The sequence below is a fragment of the Molothrus ater genome, chromosome 25 (genome assembly GCF_012460135.2).
Source record: "Molothrus ater isolate BHLD 08-10-18 breed brown headed cowbird chromosome 25, BPBGC_Mater_1.1, whole genome shotgun sequence".
NCBI lineage: Eukaryota > Metazoa > Chordata > Aves > Passeriformes > Icteridae > Molothrus > Molothrus ater.
This window is the reverse complement of record NC_050502.2, coordinates 1451532-1472265: the sequence shown is the minus strand read 5'-3', so window position 1 is coordinate 1472265 and position 20734 is coordinate 1451532. Positions and strand designations below refer to the sequence as shown.

Sequence of the window (20734 nt, the reverse complement as noted above, 5' to 3'; positions counted from 1 at the left end):
GAGCAGACACATTCAGACACAGCAGCAGCCTCAGTCCTGGGGATCAGCATGTGGCTGTGTGTCAGTGAAGGAGTGGCCCCACTTCTGAAAGTGTGAAAATTAACCAGCAGCACAAGAAACCACTGGAATTCTTTGTGAGCCCCAAAAATGGGAGCCCAGGGGGCAGAATGTTGAGGTTGACCATTTCTGCATTAGTAAATTGCACCTGTATGGTCTTACTCCACTTGACCATGAGAAATACCTCCAGGTGTTATTCTCATGCTGTTGATACTTTCAACACAACAGCTTCTGTTGGAAAACACAATTTCTTCAAAACACTGTAATTGTATTCATGAAATCCTAATATTAATGCTTCATTTGATGTGTGTTGTGAACTTACTGTGTATATAGCCGTTACTGCAACTTAATCTGCCTCAATGAAACAACTTTCACTTCTCTGAATCAGATCTTGCTGCCACCACAAGGCACAACACTGGCATTTCATCAATGGTATTTTCCAAAATGTCAGAATTACAGATATCACCCTAACACCTGTGAGATCCTGGCACAAAGGTACCCAGAGAAGTTGTGGCTGCCCCTGAATCCTTGGAAGTGTCCAGGGCGAGTTTGGATGGGGCTTGGGCTGGTGGAAGCTGTTCCTGTCCATGGCAGGGGTGGAATGAGATGATCTTTAAGGTCCCTCCAAATCCAAATCATTGCAGGATTCTGTGATTTTATATTACAGGTTTTTACTTCAAATGGTCTTGTAACTGATCACCATCTGTCTGTATTTCAAATTCTTTGGAATTGTAAGGACCCAGCCACCCCAGGCACCCTCCCCAGCAGGCATTCACAGGCTGACAAGGAAACATTTTTGATCCTGTTTTGGATCAAAAATACTTTGGAGCCAGAGCTGCCCACAGAAGTGGGTTCTTCAGCACCTTGCACCAATCTTGCAGCCTTTCTCCTTTCATTTTATCAACTTGCACGTTGAAATGTGGGCACCCAGCACCTTCACTGGGGGTGCTGAGGCTTTTCACACACCCAGACTCCTCTGTGTACAATTAGCAGTTGTCTTGCTGCGAGCAACCGTGTCCTGGTTACATCATGTACAAACAGAGCAGCCTCAACCAGCAAGGAATAAATATTCATAGGTTCCAAAAGAGCCAGCTTCTCACAGCCAAAAATAATTATGAATGAAAGAGGCAAAGGGGAAAAATTTAAAGAGGAAAATCTGAAAAAATAGTTGGAAGTTGTTAGATAATATTTTACTGGAGGTCCAGTGTGTCACAAGTCTCCCTTTGGAAAGGATTGACATCACAGTTAAAGGAAGAAATGCAAACTGCAGCATCATATACCTGTGCATAGCAAAGTGCCTGCTTGAATTTGATAGCAGTAAGATAGTAATCCTATTTATGGAAATCAAGTAATTTATATGAAATCAAGCAAGGAAGGATTTTATATATTATGGCAAATTAAAAGTGATTCAACAACAACAGCTAGACAGGGACAGTTTGTTCAGCATTCATAGGGTTGTCATTGACCAATAATGCAACTTGCCTGGCATTTTCCCTGCTCTTTTCATTTATATCTTCACCAAATTTTCATCCCACAACATTACATCAGGACCAGGACATTCAGGCTGGGATCACCCTCTGTGCCAGGACATGCATAAGAATCAAGCAAACAAATCCTGCTTGTTTAGACATCCTCAAGGGAAGTTTGTTCAGGTTTCACAGCTCAGATCTCTGCTGATTTCATCTGCCTGGGACACATTCCCAGGGTGACACATAGCAGCCCAAGCCCTTTGTCTTCACCCCCATGGCAGAGCTGGGACATGCCAAGGGAGTGAAGAGCAGCAAGCCCTGCTGAGCACTGAGGGACAGCCCAGGTACCCCAAACCCACCATCCCAGTGTCTCCTGGGCAGGAGGGAGCCCTCCCTGCCTGTCCCCTTCCAGCAGGGAAGGGTTGACAATGAGGAGGACTCTGCTGCAGCTCATCCTGGCTGCAGGTGCCTGTGTTCAGGTAGATGGAAAGCCTTCAGCAGGTTTCTCACCCCCAGAGACTTTGGGTGGTTTTATGGCCCCAGTCTGCCTTCTACACAGAGTCCCTAAGGCACAGAATGGTCTGAGCTGGAAGGGACCCACAAAGATCATCAAGTCCAACCCCCAGCCCTATATAGCACCATCCCCTAGAGTCACCTTGGTCCAAATGCCTTTTGAACTCTGTCAGGCCTGGAGCCATGACCAATTCCCTGCCCTGACACATTATCAGGCCAATCCCTTGGGTCCTGTCACGGCTCACAGAGAGATCAGTGCCTGCCCCTCTTCCTCTTCTCTGGGGGCTGAACAGAACAGGTGGGCCCAGATGCTCCTCACACAACTTCCCCTGCAGGCCCTTCCTCATCCTCACTGCCCTCCTTTGAATGCTCTCAATAGTTCAATATCTACAGCTTTATGTTCCCTATTATCTCCTGGATAAACCAGACGAGTGACAGGCTGGAGCAATCAAAGACAAAATTTACAAAATTCAGTTCAAGGTGAACCAAAACTGATGTTCTGGGGCTTTGGTCAACCCCAAAAATTTCTTTTAACCCGAGAGAGAAAAAATTGTTTCATCTTCAGGTTACTTCTTAACATTTAGTCTTTTACTTTGGGTAAAGCCCTAAAAGGAAATGGTATTTCAAATTATATTTGCTTTATTGCCAAAGATACCTTAGGTGCTTGAATCTTATGAAAAAATCAGAGGTTCCTCAGCAAAAAATTTGCCAATTTCAACCCAGAATTTCAAATCTCCTTTTCAAGATTCTATGAAATGACCTAATGCTCAGAAACATCCCAGGAACTCTTGACATCTTGTCCTTGATCTATAACCCTTATCTTCTTCAACAGGCGGAGAAAGCCCAGGTTCCTCTGGCTCCTCTTCATGGTTCTCCTCTCCTGCTGATTCTCTGATTCCATCTTCTCTCTCTTTAAATTTAGCCCCAGTACCCCAGGGTCCCATGGAGGAGAGCTGGTGTTTCACACCCTTCACCACTTCTCCTCCTTCTGTTCTTCTATTTTAGCACCACCCCAGGCTCCTCATGCAAGTGAAGTTTCCCAGAAGTCAGACATCAGCTGGACTCATGGCTGAGCTTGTGCATGGAGCTGGGATTCAGCTGAGGGAAAAGAATAATGTGAAAAGGAAAAGACAGCTGCAAAAATGGGTGGATGAAGCCCATGTGTCCCATGGACAACAAGGACAAAACATGCCAGGTTTCACTGCTGTGGAGCCTGCAAATCCAGACTGTGGACCCACCTGAGCACATTAGTCCTCTGCAACTGGGTGGAGGCCTGTGAGGAAAAAACCAGAGCAGGGTGGCACATGAGGGTCCTGAGGACAGCAGAGCCATCACCCACGGGTGCCACCCATGACACCCAGACAGGCTGTGTCCCACAGGGCATTTCTGCTCCGGTTCCTCTCTGCTCTGGACACCAAACATGTCCTCATGGCATCAGGGGGATGCTGTGGTTAGGGCACAGATGAGGGCACAGGGACTGCTCCAGCTCACTCCCTGTGTGCTCTGGTGAAGTAATTTTCACTGCCAGAGCTTCATTGTCCAGCAATGAGAGCAGGCCCTCAGGTGTGCCCTGTGGGCCATTTGTATTTACTGAGAGCTGCCCAGGAGGGTGTTGTGAGTGCAATTAGGTCTCATACTCAGGAGATGCCCAGAGACCAGTTCCTCCAGACTCAGCTGCCTTTGAAGAGGAGTGGGAGAGGGGCCTCAGTAGCTGTGCTCCCCTCTGGCCCCCAGCCTCCCCTCCAGAGACAGGAGAGGCTGCACAGGCAGGCACAGTCCCAGCCCAGGCATTCACCAGACTTTCCCTCCAAAGAAAACCTGCACAGATAGAGGTGTTCAGAGCTGGGCCTCACACAGGCAGGGAACAGCCCAGAGTTTAGTATGTCTCCTCTTTGTTTCTTTCCCTTTTTTTCCCCCCTTCTTCTTTTCTTTCTCTCTTTTTGGCAGCAGGAAGATTGTTTAAAGTTGCTAATAAATTCCAGTTAATGAAGCCTGAAAAGCCAGAGCTGGGAGCCAAGAGAAACAAGAGCAATCAGTACAGAAGGAATAGAAAGAGATCTTGAAAGCCGGCCTGGGAATAATAACATGTTGAAATGTGTTCGCCGGCAAGGGCTTTGTTACCGCGCTTTGAATCCAAGCGCGAGCGCTCGGTGCCAAGAAGGGAAACTGCAGCCAAAGGCAGGTGTTCATTGCCATTCACCTCTTGCTTCAGGGCACAGCGGCAAGATCAGACCCCTTCCCAGCCACTGGCTCTTTCACCTGCCTGTTCTCGGGCCCCGGGGGCAGAGGGACTCACCGGCATGGGGAACAGGCTCAGCACCGCGCTCAGCACCCGCCGCCTGCTCTGCCAGCCCAGGGACCAAGAAACGGCACGAAAGCAAAATGAAATAAAATGCAGTGTCCTGGTTTAGGGCAAATTTGGGAGAAAAGCTCCAAAAGGGGGCCCCTCCAGAAAGCAAAGCCACACAGTCCCTCCACCCAATCAGGTTGGGAAGGATTCCTTGGAGACAAGTGGAAAGAACCTGTTTATTTAACAGGCAAAGCACCCCCCAGCACACAAAATGAACAATACCAGATGACACCACTCTTTCACCGCTCTGAAAAAGATGACAAATTCAGAAGGTCTCTCTTGGGGGTGGTCACTCTGTTATCAGTCCCTCCAGCATTGGGAATGGCTGCTGCCCAGAGCAGGCCCCGCTAGGCCACAAGGTGCAAACTCTCGGTGTTTCCCAGGTCCCAGTCCGGAGCAGGTTCAAGTAGATCCAAAAAAAAGGGAAAGGAGAAATAGTCCAGGAAAAAATTTGGACTGCTTAGCTACTAACTAATGAGCAGAAGCAAAAAGCGAGAGCGAAGCAGGAGCAAAGCAGAAGCAAGAGCAAAGCAAAAAGCAAAGCAAAAAGCAAAAGCAGCACCATGTACTGCCCTGTCTGTGTGTCCCACCAGCCGTGGGGGAGCAGCTGGTAGCAAAACCAAAACAAAACATTCACTCTTCAGAGCCAGTCTTGAAGGCACAGAACATGATATCCAGCATAAACAGAACACACAAATGGGGATACAAGCATCATAATGTCACCCTAGGACATGCAGGCATGCATGCTGTAATGTGAATGCAGCAGCCCTCTTCTCCTGCCTTGTACCTGTGAGGGAACCCCCCTCTCACTCCCCTTTCCATGTGGTCCAATGGAGCCATCACAGCTTATGGGGCACCAGTGCTGCTCTTGGCTGCCCTTGCCTGTTGTTGGAGCACTCCCAGCCCCCCATCAGCCTCCAGGCATCTGGAACATCCACTTTGGGGGGATTGTTCAGCACAAGGTCTCACTCCAAGGCAATGTCACTCCTGGAGGAGGCAGCACTGTAGTGGGGCATGGCTCCTGTGGGAGTGACAGCTCCTCCGTGACAGCAGGGCTGGCATTCCTGGGCAATGCTCACATGGGCTGGCACTGGGCTGAGAAGCTGCTTCTGGAGCAGTGCAGTGTCTGAAGTAGGGGACTCCTGAGACAGCAGCTGTGGTGGGTTTCCATGACACGTCAGGCTGGACAGGTCTCTCATGGAGACACAAACACTGGTAGGGCCATGAAATTGTTTTGCCATGCTGAGATTTGGAGGCAGAATCACTGCTCCCTTGGTAGTCACCTTGCCTGGCACAGCTCTCCATTTCCAGGTGGCCGTAGCTAAAGAGCTGCAGCTCTGAATTCTTGGCCTCTGTGGTCCCCCCAGGATTCTGCACAGCTCCTATGCAGAGAAGGCACCAGGGCACAACTCGTTGGCAAAAAAGGAGACCAGCTCTGGTTGATCCAGGACTTTCTGTCCTCCTGGCTGGCACCAGTCCTTGGCAGAGGATGGGGCAGCTCATCCAGTTCAGTGGGTGAGCAAAAGCACAGAGAGAGTTAAAGGATAATTCCTCTGATGAAGCCTCCCAAAGCTCATCCCTGTGCATGGGGTGAGGACTGTCCTTAGCACTGGCCAAGGTGCAGGTGAGGACAGGAGAGAAGGGCTTCTAAGGGGTTGTCTATCATGAACACTGACCAATGAGGCCAAAATATTGCAGCTGCCCAAACCAAATTCAAAACGTTTTGGAAATTTAGAGATTTCCATTTTATTTCTACTCCATTTAGACCAGGGAGAGTGTTCAGCAACTGAAAATCCTTGCTAGGTGGGATAGCTGGCCCCAGTTTTCCTGAAAACTGCTTTCCATATGACTAACCATGTTCTGGGGTACCCCAAGTGGGGCACCAAAAGTAGAGTCAAAAGTGAAAACTGCTCTGAAAGTTTGGAGGGAACAAACAGAAAACCTTTGCAGTTTATAACATAAAGAGATGGAGTGAAAGTCTTCACTGTCCTGTTCATTAAGGGGCTGTGTCTTACTAATATTACTTGGCAAATGAATGCAAACTGGCTTGCATATGAGCATTCATGTGGGTTGAAAACTGGCTTGAGGACCATAAACAAAAGAACAAATGCGATCAATCTATCGAGTTGGAACAGGCATTGAGGGGGGTACAGCAAGCAGGGCTGCAAACAGGCACAGTCTTCTCCTCAGGGATGGAGTGAGACAGCACAGACCACATTAGAGGCATCTTCAGGAGATACCAGACTAGGACCAGCTGCAGATTCCTGTGTGAGAAGGAAGAGTCCAGGCCTGGCCCTTTCCTCAAATGCACCATGTTTTCACTTGTTGACTTAATTGGCTTCATTCCTGCTTTGCACCAGCACAAGAACAAACTCAGGCATGACACGGGGCCTGTGGTCCCCTGTGTGCCCAGGGGAAGGCCCAGGCTTGGCAGGATGACACAGTTTAGGCAGGAGCATGGAGTGTCTGGGCACACTGCCTCGAGAGGGTGAGCGCTTGAGAAACCACCCCGAGTAGGAGATCAAAGGGGCGGCCGACACGCTCAATAGAAGTTTGGCAAGGGGAGAATTTCACTGGGATATGGACACACATGTTTGTCCTGTCCTGCCAATGGGCAACGTTCCTGCCTCCTAATGTGAGTGATAAGAGCATCCCTGAGCTGCCTGAGCACCTGACATGAGCCATCTTGCCCAGCACAGCCTTCGGGCGTGCCATGGAAGTTGTAGCATGACCAAGAAGCCCAAGATACAGGAGGGTTGAGCCCGTGGTAACTGAACAGCAGCAACCATACAGTGGTAAACCATGAGTTTGTTCCAACTTGGAGTGTATTGGGAATGCAGATCAAAGCCTGGAGGAATGTTCCCAGAAATCACGGGAGTGGTGGAAGGGGAGGCGGGGGGGCAGGATCTAAAATCCACCATGAGCTCTCTGAAGCAAGCCAGCCACATCCAGCTGTCACCCTCCCCTTCTACCTGCCCCTTCTATCAGCCACTTTTAAAATCCAGAGCTTTCTCTTTCTCCCAACCCCATGTCACAGTGTAAACTTCAGGAGAGCAGGACATAGCACTGAATTAGGTCTGTCCTAAAAAGAGCCCTGAGCAGGCCTAGAGCTGAGCCCATGTGGAATTTCAGAATTTCAGCCCTGCAAGAACAGCTCCTCTTCCCTGTGCTTAGGGCAAAGGCAGTGCCTTTCTGTCCTCCTTGGTAGGGTTATTCACCCAAGCTCCTCCACAGAAGGAGTGAATTAGGAGCTGTCTCAGGGGATGTCACACTGGCAGCATCACTTCAAATGTTATTGTTCCATTTTAAATGGAAAGGAAAGAACCATTTCACTGCGTTTCCTGTGGGATCTGAATTCTGCAGATATATTCAATGGGTGCCTGTCTGCCAAGCAGGGGAATTTCTGAGAGTCTGAGTGAGAGGGACAGAGGGAACCAAGCACTTGGAAGAGTGCCAAGTGATCATGGACAGAGGAAGGGTCACACACAAGAAGATTTTTACGTCTTGGGTCTCTGACATGAACTGGCACAGGAGTTAATGGCATGGAAGCAAAGGATGATCAAGAAGAGGCTCCAGGGCCTGGAGCCCCTTGGCTCTGGAGCCAGGCTGGGAGAGCTGGGGGTGCTCACCTGGAGAAGGGACAGCTCAGAGCCCCTTCCAGGGCCTAAAGGGGCTCCAGGAGAGGTGGAGAGGGACTGGGGACAAGGGCCTGGAGGGACAGGACACAGGGAATGGCTTCCACAGCCAGAGGGCAGGGTTAGATGGGATGTTGGGAAGGAAATTTTGGCTGTGAAGGTGGTGAGGTCCTGGCACAGGGTGCCCAGAGAAGCTGTGGCTGCCCCATCCCTGGTATCCAAAGCCTGGCTGGACAGGGCTTGGAGCACCTTGGGACAGTGGAAGATGTCCCTGCCCATGGCAGGGGGTGGAATGAGATGAGCTTTAAGGTCTCTTCCAGCTTAAACTCTCCTGTGGTTCTATGACACGTTTCCAGGGGTCACCCTTGGCAGGACACCCCAAAAGGCTCACCCCTTCCTGATCTGCTCTCAGAGAGGTGGCCCAGCCGTGCTCCTTTGCCTGGAACACCTGGAACACCCCCAGCAGCATCAGCACCTGTCCTGGAGGTCTAGCAAACCTCCAAACCCCACACCTCCAGACCCTGTGTGCACACCCAGCCATGCAGCCCTCTAGGAAAGGGAAAACTCAGCATGTGTGCACAAACACAGACATGTCCCACCTCCCAGTCCGTGCACAGAAGTGGGCAGACCCCATCTTGGACCCCCGTGACACTGTCAATGGCCTTGGGAGGAGAGTTCAGAGAAGTGGTTGTGGTTGGTGCCTCCCTTTGGGCCTGCCCCTGGCCTGGCATGGACCCCTAACCCTGGGGAGAGGAGCTGGGCTGCCTCAGGGGCAGGGAGGAGGAAAAGGCATGGAGAGAAGAGCCAGAGACCAGAGATGAGCCAGGGACAAGGCACAGTCTTGTGCAACACGGCCAAGGACAGAAACATCTGCAGCAACAGTGAGGCATGGGGCCTTATCTGGGCCTGGGGATGCTTTGGGCCTCTAAAGTCACCTGTGAAACCTCTAATTTCACCCAGTGAAAACAGGGCATCTGCTTCAAAACAACACAGAGTCATTTCCCCCTTATGTTCTGTGTTACCCACAGAGCTGAGGTGCCACCAGCTGGCTCTGCACATGTCCCACCAGCATCTGGGGCTCCCCAGCACCCTCTGAGGCCAGCAGCCCCAGCTGGGGCTCCATTTAAGCTTCACATTCCTCTCCTGCTAATCCCAGGTCCCAGATCCATTCAGGGACCTGGCAAACACTCAAACACACCCAGGGAAGTGAGCAGAGAGGACGAAGCTGCCAGAAGAGGCACTTTGAGCCCGGAGTAGGTGTGAGCGGCCCGGAGCTGCTGGGGAGGTGAGGACAGACAGCCAGGGAGGAGAGGAGGATGCAGGAGCAGGCTGCTAATCCTGGAGGTCCCAGATCCATTCAGGGACCTGGCAAACACACAAACACACCCAGGGAAGTGAGCAGAGAGGCACTTTGAGCCCGGAGTAGGTGTGAGCAGCCCGGAGCTGCGGGGAGGTGAGGACAGACAGCCAGGGAGGAGAGGAGGATGCAGGAGCAGGCTGAGGATGCCGTGCAGGAACACCTCCCCTCCAGGCAAGCACTGCAGCCTCCCGGACAGCACTCCCTCCCTCCCATGTGGAAATCAGCAATCAAAAGCAGCAATTACCCCAAATCATAGCCCCTAAGTGACAAATAGCCCAGCCTGCCAGGCAGATCATGTGCTGCAGGAGGCAGGTTCCAACCTGCTCTCACACATTAAAGAGACGACCCTGTGCTGTTTATGCTGTCAGAGGCCTCATTATGGGAGAGATTTTCTCCAGATTCCCGAGGGGAGGGAGAGCTCAGGCACCCACACACAGGCTCTGCCACAGGTGAGCCTGGCTGCCCAGAACACCATGGTCCCCTTGGTGACCTCTGCAGAGCCCTGGTTCCCTGTCAGAAGCCAGGAAATCCCTCTGGCTGCCCTGGAGGACTCCAGCCCCTGCCCATGGGGCTCAGAGACCTTGGCACAGAGCCCAAGACCCCTGTGCCTTTGATTTAGCCCTTGGAAAAAACAATTACCAACCTTAGATGAAGAATTACAAGCCATGACAGTTTAAGTAGAATGATAGTGAACTTATCACAGAGTGAAAAAATAGATTTTTTTGGGTTTTTAGAATGGGGGTTCAGAGGGCAAGATGGAGGGATCTGGGTGTGTCCAGACTTTCTTCTTCTTCTCCTTCTTGGCCTCCATCTTCTGCTGTGATGGTGGCTCTTTTAGATTGGTTTAGAGTAGAAGCTCACTGTCTAACATAGGTGATAGGTATTGGAAAGTAATTGTAAACATTGTACACGTAGTTTTTAGTATAAAAAGATAACACTGCCCTGGGGCAGGCAGAGTGCCTCTGTCTGTCTTGCTGAACAGACCTCAGCTAGACAGGAGAAAGAATTTTCTAGATAAGATACAATAAGCAACCTTGAGACTGAGAAATTAAGAGTTCTGACTCCTTCTTCAACCACTGGGCTGGGAAAAGAGACTTTCCAACACATCTCAGGGTCACTGTGAGCAGCTAGAGAACCCAAGAGTTCCCCTGCTCTCTGCTTCCCGCCAGGATTGCACTGCTCAGCCTCCACACCTGTCTCCTTCCCCTACAAAATGCCTAAAAAGAAACAAAACTTTAATAAATATCTTTGCCAGGTCTATGCTCAACCTCTTGGGCCTGGTTTGGACTTTCTGTGAGAGTGAAGATGAGCCTGGTCACAAATGATGTTCACTGTCTCTGTTTTGAAGATGCAACATTCCACTCCAAGTCAAGTAGACAAGTTTCTTGCCCAATTTTAGTGGCAATTTAGGGTCTTAATCAGGTTGTTGAACCCTTCTTTGTGATTTCTGGCTGATGGGTGCTGGGACTTCATCCATATTTGTCCTCATGGGCGAAACAGGAGGAGAAAGAGAAAAGTCACCTCTTCTCTAAGTCAAGCCTAGATTCAGAAGTCCTGGACTTCAATCCTGGCTCAACCACATGCCCCCACCATAGTCCTGATGGTAACAGTGATCCAGTTTCTAATGGCAGTGAAAAATGCAAATACCTTTTAATTCCCCAGCCTGCTCTGGGCCTTGTTAAATTTTGAGTTCTAAGATCAGGTGAAGCTGTACAATGGCAAATCCCACAGGTTTCCTTCAATAAATTCTTTCAGTAAGTTCTGAATGTTCTCTCCTGCTCTTTGCTCTATGTCCCAGATATGTCCCATTTCCCATTGTGATGCTGCTCTTTGCTTCCTCTCCCATCCCTTGGCCCTCATTCACCAGCCAGGATTTAGGGACAGTCCTAAATCCATGAGCAGAAACAGCTCTGCCCTGCTCCAGTCTCTCTGCCAAGGCCTGGCATGGAGCAGGGTTTGTGGGCTGTGCTGTAATTTCTGTGCTGGGGACCTGTGTCTATCCAGGAAATGGGTTTGAGCCATGAGCTGTCTCTGGATGCTGAAAATGCTGGATTCAGGTCTGGCAGAGCTGGGATTTCCTTTGCTGTTCCTCAGGCAGTGTGAGGGGATGATGCCCAGCTCAGGGTTGTGGCTCAGCTTGCAGGTGCTGCAGCCTCCCCTGGAGGGGACAGTGCAGGATGGAGGGGTTATGAGGCCTCTGCAGACAGGGAATGTCACCACAGGGACGCTGACACATGACTGCCTCTTCTTTCCACTGCAGGCGCCTCTCTGGAAACCAGATCTCCAGGATCCCTGGGGAAGCTTTCTCTGGCCTCTACAGCCTGAAGATCCTGTAAGTAACTGGTTTGTCTCTGCAGAGCAATCCCTGTCCCTGCCCTCCCCAGCCCCTGGCCATGAGCAGGGACCTGCAGCCATCCTGAGGGATGCAAAGCTTCAAGGTGTGGGGTCAGGTGTTCAACCCATCCTGGCAAACCTGCCCTTGGTGAATGGGGAGCTGTGTCCCCTCTCAATGGGGAGCTGTGTCCCCTCTCAATGGGGAGCTGTGTCCCCTCTCAATGGGAGCTGTGTCCCACCCCAATGAGGAGCTGTGTCCCCCCTCAATGGGAGCTGTGTCCCACCCCAGTGGGGAGCTGTGTACCCCCCAATGAGGAGCTGTGTCCCCCCCCAATGAGGATCTGTGTCCCCCCCAATGAGGAGCTGTGTCCCCCCTCAATGGGGAGCTGTGTCCCCCCAATGAGGAGCTGTGTCCCCCCTCAATGGGGAGCTGTGTCCCACCCCAGTGAGGAGCTGTGTCCCCCCCAATGAGGAGCTGTGTCCCCCCCCAATGAGGATCTGTGTCCCCCCCAGTGAGGAGCTGTGTCCCCCCAATGGGGAGCTGTGTCCCCCCTCAATGGGGAGCTGTGTCCCACCCCACTGACTGAGCAGGTCCCCCCAGGGCACAGTGTGCCCACAATGTGCCCTGGGAGAATCTGCAGAGGTTCACATTTTGCATAAAACTCACCAAACCCCCCTCAAGTGGTGTCCCCCAGATGTGGAGTCCAGACCCCAAACTGGTCCCTTCTGCTCTGCTGCTGTGCCTGGGCTGGGTTGGAGCAACTCAAAGATCCAGGTACCTGGGAAAGGGGCCCTTGCTCTGTCCAGGTCAGCTGCCCTCACCACAAACCCCTTCACAGCGCAGGAGGCCTCTGCAGGCCTCTGGAGTGACCTGGGGAAGGTGGAATCCTTGGGCAGTGTGACCTGAGGGATCCAAGCCTGCCCCCATGGAGGCAGCTTGACCCTGGAGCTCTGCAGCCATCAGGGATCTGCTAACCCTGCCCAATAAATGTCACTGCAGGCTAACCCTGCTCAATAAATGGCACTGCAGGCTAACCCTGCTCAATAAATGTCACTGCAGGGTAACACTGCTCAATAAATGGCACTGCAGGCTAACCCTGCTCAATAAATGGCACTGCAGGCTAACCCTGCTCAATAAATGGCACTGCAGGCTAACCCTGCTTAATAAATGTCACTGCAGGCTAACCCTGCTTAATAAATGTCACTGCAGGCTAACCCTGCTCAATAAAGGTCATTGCAGGCTAACCCTGCTCAATAAATGGCACTGCAGGCAGCACCCACCCCTGCTGCCCAGTGGGGAAGGTCTGAGGGACAAATCTCTGGAAACTTTGGAATCCCCACTCAGCTGAGCTGGCTCTGCTGTGGCACTTACACTCACACCTCCCTAAGGTGTCCCATTGCTCATGGAGTCACTCTGTTCTTGTGTCCATGTGACAGCCCTCAGGGTCTGTGCAGGATGTTGAGGAGTCCCTTTCTCCCTGAGGAACCATCTTAAAAATCTTCTGCAATAAACATTTCATCCCCAAGGGGATGTTTTGAACTCAGCCACAATGTGAAATTGTTGTAGCTGGTCCAGTTTATGCAGAGAGAGCAGGTACAAACCTGCTCCAGGATTAGAGAGTATAAGGCTGTTTACTACGTCTTCTGAAGATGTAAAGTATGAATCCTGCCCTAAATCTCAGGGCTTAGAGATTTATCCATCCCCTGCATTAGGCAACAAATCAAAGGAACTGAGGAAAAACCGCAGCTCTCCCACCCAATTTCAACAAGAGGAGCCTTCTGCTCTGGGGACGGGAGCTTTTCAAGGTGCTTTTGATCAATTCTGTTTGTGTCAGGCCTGGGTAAGGGCAAATGCAGCTTTACTGGAGCAGTGCCTCCCTTCAGAGCCCACAGCTCCATGGGGAGGGGAGGGTGAGCTCTGCCCTCCTCCCTCAGGACAGTGCCACAGGCAGCACCAGCAGGGACAGGCTCACCAGAGCCAGCAGAGGAGGCAGATCAGGGCACTTCCAGCTGGAAATGTTGCACTGAGAAGCTTGAGGAGTGAGGGGGAAGCTTGAGGAGTAAGGGGAAAGCTTGAGGTGTTAGGGATCAGGGCATTTCATCTGGAAATGTTGCATGGAGAAGCTTGAGGAGTGAGGGATCGGGACATTTCCAGCTGGAAATGTTGCATGGAGAAGCTTGAGGAGTGAGGGATCGGGACATTTCACCTGGAAATGTTGCATGGAGAAGCTTGAGGAGTGAGGGATCGGGACATTTCACCTGGAAATGTTGCATGGAGAAGCTTGAGAAGTGAGGGATCAGGGCATTTCACCTGGAAATGTTGCATGGCAAGCTCCAGGCTGTGCTGTGAGACCCGTGGTTGGTGTCCTCATGCTGCAGGATGAGCTGCCTTGCTCTCAGCCAGGCTGTGCCCAGGGTGGCATCTGGGCTGTCACATCCCTCTGGCATGGGGGGACATGTGCCTGCTCAGGGCTTGGTGTAAAGGTGGAGCTCACAGTGCTGGGTTCATGATGGACTCAGGGACTTCTGAGGCCTTGTCCAGTCTCAATGCCCCTGTTGTTCTCTGGCACTTCCCTGACCCCAAACCTTCCCCAGGGGTGTGCAGAGCAGTAACCCAGCCACCAGGGGAGGAGGGTGGATGCTCACAGTGACTGCTCCACCCATGAACCTCTTATTTCACAAAGTTCCTGCTCCATCAAAGCAGGGGCACTACCAGACCCCACATCACTGGGAGCATTTCACTTTCCAGACTCTGATGGTTCTCCTGGCCTGTCTGCAGTGGAATGTGATACTGCCATGTCCTCTCACTACAGAAGATGCTCTGATTGTTTTCTGCAGTGTTTCTGTGGGCTCCACTGGAGCGAGGTCTTTGGGGGAAAGCAGTGGCAGATCCCTCACCCTCCAGGAAACGCAGCCATTGACCCCCATCTGTTCCTCTGTCACTGTAAGAGTAAGGGCAGCAGTGAGGGACACAATGGAGACAGACTGGTCCCTGGGAATTGCTGGAACAGGTCTAGAAATGTTGCCAGGACACATCTTGGGAGCCCTGAGCTTAATCACATTGGAAGGGCTCTTGGCAAGGCTGGGGACTTCACTCATTTCTCTACTGAGAGAAGACTGAGGAAAACCACAAGGTACTGAAGAAGGCAGGTGAAGGCCACCCTGTGTTTCCTTCAGGTTGTGAGTAAGGTCCCTCAGCAGTGACCTGGCTGGGGCTGGTGGCTCTGCAGCAGCTCAGCAGGATCTGCTCCATCTCTCCAGCAGTCAGGGGGAACGAGTGTATTCCCTCAGTCTGCTTGTGGCCTGGGTTGGAGAGCAGAGCCTGGAGAGAGGCCATGGGGCTGGATCACCCTGCTCCTTGTGCCCTGAGAGTGGCCAAAAACCCTCATCCTCTTCCTCAGCCACAGCTCAGTTCCCTCTTCCCTTTGCTGCACTTCTCTGTACCCCGTCCAAGCCTGCTGAGGGTCAGAGTCCACTGCTGAGCTGGCTCCACCAAGATCTCCCTGGACTGAGCTCTGAGACTGCAAATATCAATTTCAACCTAAAGGATTGGGAGGAGTTTGGGCTGCTGGGGGAGTGCAGTGATTTGTAGGGTGTTGTTGTTATGGACACTGTGGGTACTGCAGAGATAAGGGTGCAACCCTTAAAGCTGAACACTGGTGTAAACTGGTGCCTTGTGCAGCACACAGAAGTGTGCCAGGGAACTGGGGAGCTCCAGGGGACTGGGAGACACCAGACAGGCCTCAGTTATGTCCATGTCCTGTGGGCTGCAGTTATGTCAGCGTCCTGTGCACCACACTGGGAGAGGACAGCATCTCATGGGGCATGGGGTGCTCAGTGCACTGCTCCCCAGCCAGACCAAATCCTTGCTCCCCTAGGGCCAGTGTAACCATTCCTGCAGCCATGTGCTTTGCTTGGCCCTTTAATCTCCACCAAAAACAGAGATAGTGAACTTTAATCTCCACCAAAACCACACAGATATTCCCTTCTCCAGAGGGTATCTGGAGATGGGAACATGAAGAGTCCATGAGACATGAAAGATCAGAGAGAGGCTGGGATCTCAGGTATTGAAAGACTAGAGCATGGAGGAAAGTCCTGTCTCCTCACTCTAGGCAGAGGCAAAGCACTGAGTTTATACTTAACCATTCTGGCTCTGCTGAAAATCAAAGCAGAAGAGGACTCAGGGAGGGAAAATCACCCTTCAGGCTTCACACTGAACTTCCCTGGGGGTGTTGGCCAGCAAAGGGCTGCTGGGCTGGGACCCCCATGCCCTGAGACTCCAGCTGTGATGCTTCTGCTCCTCCTGATGCTGGGCAGGCTCTGGCCAGGCCACGCTGTCCCACCTGGGCCCTGCCCTGCAGGACACGAGGCAGCAGCAGAGCAGCAGATGACAACAGGCAGAAGGATGGGGAAATGCCAAATCCTCACCTCTGGGGAGCCTAGAATAGAAATTGCAGGGCTGGTAGAAGAGTGGGATGGATGGGGCTCCCCCGGCCATGGCCCCTCCTGCAGCTCCTGTGCTCAGCTGGGCCCAGGGCAGCACAGGGGGCCCCAGTGCTCACAAGGGCCACTCCAAGCCTCTGGCACTCTGGCAGTCACAGCTGCCTGCGCCCTCAGCTCCTCTGCTGTGCCCCTCACAGCACCCTGCCCCTCTCATCTCCCTCTGCCCCTGCCTGGGCATCTTCTCCCCTCCTGCTGGCCCTGCTCAGGCCAAGGGCAGGGGGCAGCGAGCACCAGGAGCTGCCTCTGCTGCACCCATAGCCCCTTCCCACGGGGGGCACGCTGCCAGGCTGCTGCACCCTCTGCCATGGCTGGCACCCCACAGGACGTGGGGCTGCTGGCAATGGGCCCTGCAGCTCCATAACCATGGGCTGAGCTTCTCCTTCCCAGCTGTGCAAGGGCCCTGGGAGCCCCAGGGATGGATCCCCTGGGTTCTCTGCAGCCCCCTGGGATGGAAACCTCATCCAGGTGGGCAACTGTCCCACAGGGACCAGCACAGCCTCGGGGGCTCCTGCAGAGGCATTTGTTTCTGCAGCCCAGGTGTGCTGGTGTCCTGGGTCCTGCAGCCCAGCGAGAAGGATTGGGGGTCTGGTGGTGAACAATGAATCAGATGAGGTTGTGTTCACAGGGATCTGAGGATGAGGGAAGAGATGAGGATCTGACTCCATGTTTCAGAAGGCTTGATTTATTATTTTGTGATATATATTATATGAAAACTATACTAAAATAATAGAAGAAAGGATTTCATCAGAAGGCTGGCTAAGAATAGCAAAAGAATGAATAACAAAGTTTCTGTCTTGGACAGAGAGTCTGAGCCAGCTGACTGTGATTGGCCATTAATTAGAAACAACCATATGAGATCTGTTGCATTCCACAGCAGCAGATAACCATTGTTTGCATTCTGTTCTTGAGGCCTCTCAGCTTCTCAGGAGAAAAAATCCTAAGGAAAGGATTTTTCATAAAAGATGTCTGCGACATGAGGTCACTTAACCTGGAGGAGAGGAGACTGAGGATGGACACAGACCTTCAAGGACAAGGGGAGGAGGGTGGATGCTCACAGTGACTGCTCCACCCATGAACCTCTTATTTCACAAAGTTCCTGCTCCATCAAAGCAGGGGAACTACCAGACCCCACATCACTGGGAGCATTTCACTTTCCAAAGACTCTGATGCTTCCCCTGGCCTGTCTGCAGTGCAATGTGGTGCTGCCATGGGCTCTCACTCCATCTGCTGCTGCAATGAGTCAGGAAATACATCATCTCCATTTGTGAACATGAGGAATAGCAGGTTTTGGAGTAGATGGCCACAGGGATATTGAGGATGTTGTGTTTGTAGATATGGGTGCTGTGTTCCAGGCTGGCTGAGGTTTGACAAGTGACAGGCTGGGAATGGCTCCCCCAGCCACGACCAACTGAAACCTGGGCAATTCAGGAGCTGACTCACAGCAGGGTCAAAGATCTTCCCTCTGGTGGCAGGGGGGTCCCCTGAGGAGGCAGGCTGATATCTGGGGATGGAAACAATTTTCCTAGTTTAATTTCAGTGTGCTAGAGCCCTAGGGCTAATTGCAATCATGTGCAGGTCCACAAGTAAACTCTCACATGCTTCTTGGGCTGTCAAGGGGCCTGGTGCTTTCCCAGTCTTCCCAGAGAATCAGTTTATGTTTAAAAAAGGATGGGAAACACCCTGGGAATTCCTCCACCAACCCGCCTGTGCAGATGGTCTCTCCCTGCCCTCAGAGTGAATCCCAGAAGTTCTGGAACCTGGAGCAGATTCTTGGCTCTGCCTCCTCTGGCTGCTTCACTGCACAAAAACCACCTGGAAAGTGGCCATGAAGATAGGCCTGTGCAGAAACCATGCCGGGGTACACCCAGAGAAGCAGGTGTGTGGAGACCTGGAAGGGAGCACGGGAAGAGCCAAGCTGAGCTGCCCCACTGCAGCCAAACACCGTGCCCCCGATCTGCTGGGATGGGCTGGGATCTGCATGCGTGGAGCCTGGAGCCAGCCAAGGGCAAGGGGCCTCCTCAGGCCCCTCAGGCAGGGCAGACTGACAGGGGGGATGCTCAGCAGCAGGAGCTGCTGCTCAGGGGTTTTCTGCACTGGCAGGTCCAGCCCTGTGCAGAGACTTTGGAGTGCAGCTCTCCTGGGGCTGCTCTGCAGCACGGTGCACCCACCTCCTCTCCACAGGGCTGATGCTCCTCAGTGCAAGCTTCATTGCCAGCATCATTGGAAGCCACTCCACAGGCTGTTTTGACCCCTCTGCAAACTCCTTCCCTTTCGAAATCAGCTCCTGGGTCCATGCTCTCCCAGCCTTGGAGCTTTCCAGGGTGGCAGAATATGCTGCTTAATGAGAGTATCTGGAAAACTGGAAACTTCTCCATCCTTCCAGACCTCCTCATGAGCTGCCTGGATGCTTCTCATCTCCAGGTGTCCTGGCTGGAGCTCCATCAGCCAGGAAGGTCCCATCCCACCTGGCCATGGGCTGCCTTGTGCTGCCACAGCTTCCCAGACATCCCAGCCTTGCTCAGGTGTCCCTCCCCAAACGCTGCCCTGCACAGCCAGGAGTGCCCCTGCTCTGACTCCTGGCTGAACATGCTGCAGCAGCAGCAGGGCTCTCTAGCCAAGAAGGAATCCCACACCAAACTCCACGGGGAAAGACTCCAAGTGCAACCACAACCTCCCCCCAAACCGTGGAGGGCAAAATGCCTGGGTGCATCCTCCTGGCTGCAGAGCCTGCACCCACAGCAGGCCCACCCTGGCACTCCATTCCTCAGCAAGCCCCAACCAGCCTGGGGGAGTGTGCAGACCCTGTGCTGCCCCAGCACTGCCTGCACAGCCTGGGGGGTGAGCACTGCCCAGGGTGTGCCTGCACTGCCCTGCACTGCCCAGCACTGCCCAGGGTGTGAGCACTGCCCAGGCACTGCCCAGCACAGCTCTGCCCTGCCAGCATTGCCCCAGCACTGTCCTGCACTGCCCAGGGTGTGAGCACAGCTCTGCCCAGCACAGCCTGGGGTGTGCACTCAGCCCTGCCTGACCCCCTCCCAGCACACCCTGCCCCAGCCCTGCCCATGGTTCATCTCCATCAACAGGTAGGCTGGACAGGAGTGGCCTTGTTCAGCACATGCCACATGCCCTGGATGGGACTTACCCTCACCATCTCCTCCTCTTTTCCTCCTGAGCTGTGACCTCAGGACCTCCTGAGGCCCAGGACAGGTGCTGACTCACTTGATGTGTGAGCACACATCAAACAACATCACCAGAAAAGTCAAGTTGTCCCAGGATGGCGGGTTTGGAGGTGGCTTGGGACACTTCAGCAATCCCTAGACAGCCCCTAGCTCTTGGCCAGCCCTGAGCTGTGCAGAAATGGCTTTGAGACAAAGGGAATGGTGTGGCCCATCCAAGAGACGCTCCCTTTGGGAGGGAAAAGGAACGTGCAGAGGTTGGAATGTCTTTAATCCCCATGCATGGGCTCCAGGCACAGTTGCCTCCAGCAATAACAGCCCTTTGACTGTGCTGGCTGAGTCACTTCAGCCTCCCAGGATGGGGACATTTTATCATGCACAGGCCTGTACCTCTGAGGGCTGTGTGTCTGCTGAGCTCTCTTGTGCAAGGATCCCGGTGTGATGGGACCCGATCCCAACATTTTTCTGGTCGTTCAGGCACGGTCCCTGCCAACAAACAATCCTCCTACTTCTGAAAATGAAACCCCACCTCTGAGGAGCTGTGATTTATCCTGGTTCCAGCCAGACTGCTGTGGGCAGCAGGTGGAGTGTCCGTGTCTGCTGGTGTCTGCAAGCCCTGGTACCACCTCAGCAGTGCCAAGCAAGGTGACAGTGCTCCATCCACACCTGGGCTTGAGTCATTGCTGGTCTGAGCAGTCTTTGTCATGCTCATCAGTGTCCTCAGCTTGTCCAGAAGTTGGCTCATCAACCAGTAAAGTCATAGAATCACAAAATGGTTTGGATTTGAAGCAAGCTTAAGGACCATCCCATTCCACCCAGGACACCTTCCACTGGCCCAGGCTGATCCAAGCCCAAAACCTGGCCTTGGACACTTCCAGGGATGGGGCAGCCACAGCTTCTCTGGGCAACCTGTGCCAGGGCCTCACCACCCTGAATAAATTCTAAGAAAAATTAGACTCAGCAACTGAGAAATCACATCGACTAGACCACGATTGCTCCATGCTTATTATTCCACTTCACTGGGCTGCAGGACCCAGGGGTTTGTCTCCCCAGCACACCTTGGTTGCAGAAACAAATCCAGAAGGATTTGAGCTCTAAGGTTTTCTCCAGACTGCTGTGAAGCAGCACCTTGCTGTAGGAAAGCCAATGAAATCCAGGGATTTTGTTGGAAGGCACGAGCTGAGGGAGAGGCAGGAACAGACAGATGCTGACAAAGGCTGAGGCCAGTGTGATCTGGGATCTCGGGGTCACTGTGATTTTGTGGACTGAGGTCCAGCTTCACAGACTGCCAGTGCCTCAGGCAGGCACCCTGCAGCAGGCCTGCGGTCCACACAGAT

The 20734-nt window shown here is 52.7% G+C and overlaps 1 protein-coding gene across 1 annotated transcript in view; it reads left to right on the top strand.

Annotated features, from left to right (window-relative positions):
- Positions 1-20734, top strand: part of LGR6 (leucine rich repeat containing G protein-coupled receptor 6) — a 172321-nt gene that overhangs the window by 64481 nt on the left and 87106 nt on the right. The window contains exon 3 of the mRNA XM_036398590.1: positions 11645-11716. Within this exon, the coding sequence (XP_036254483.1) occupies positions 11645-11716 (72 nt within the window). The remainder of the gene's footprint in view (positions 1-11644; positions 11717-20734) is intronic.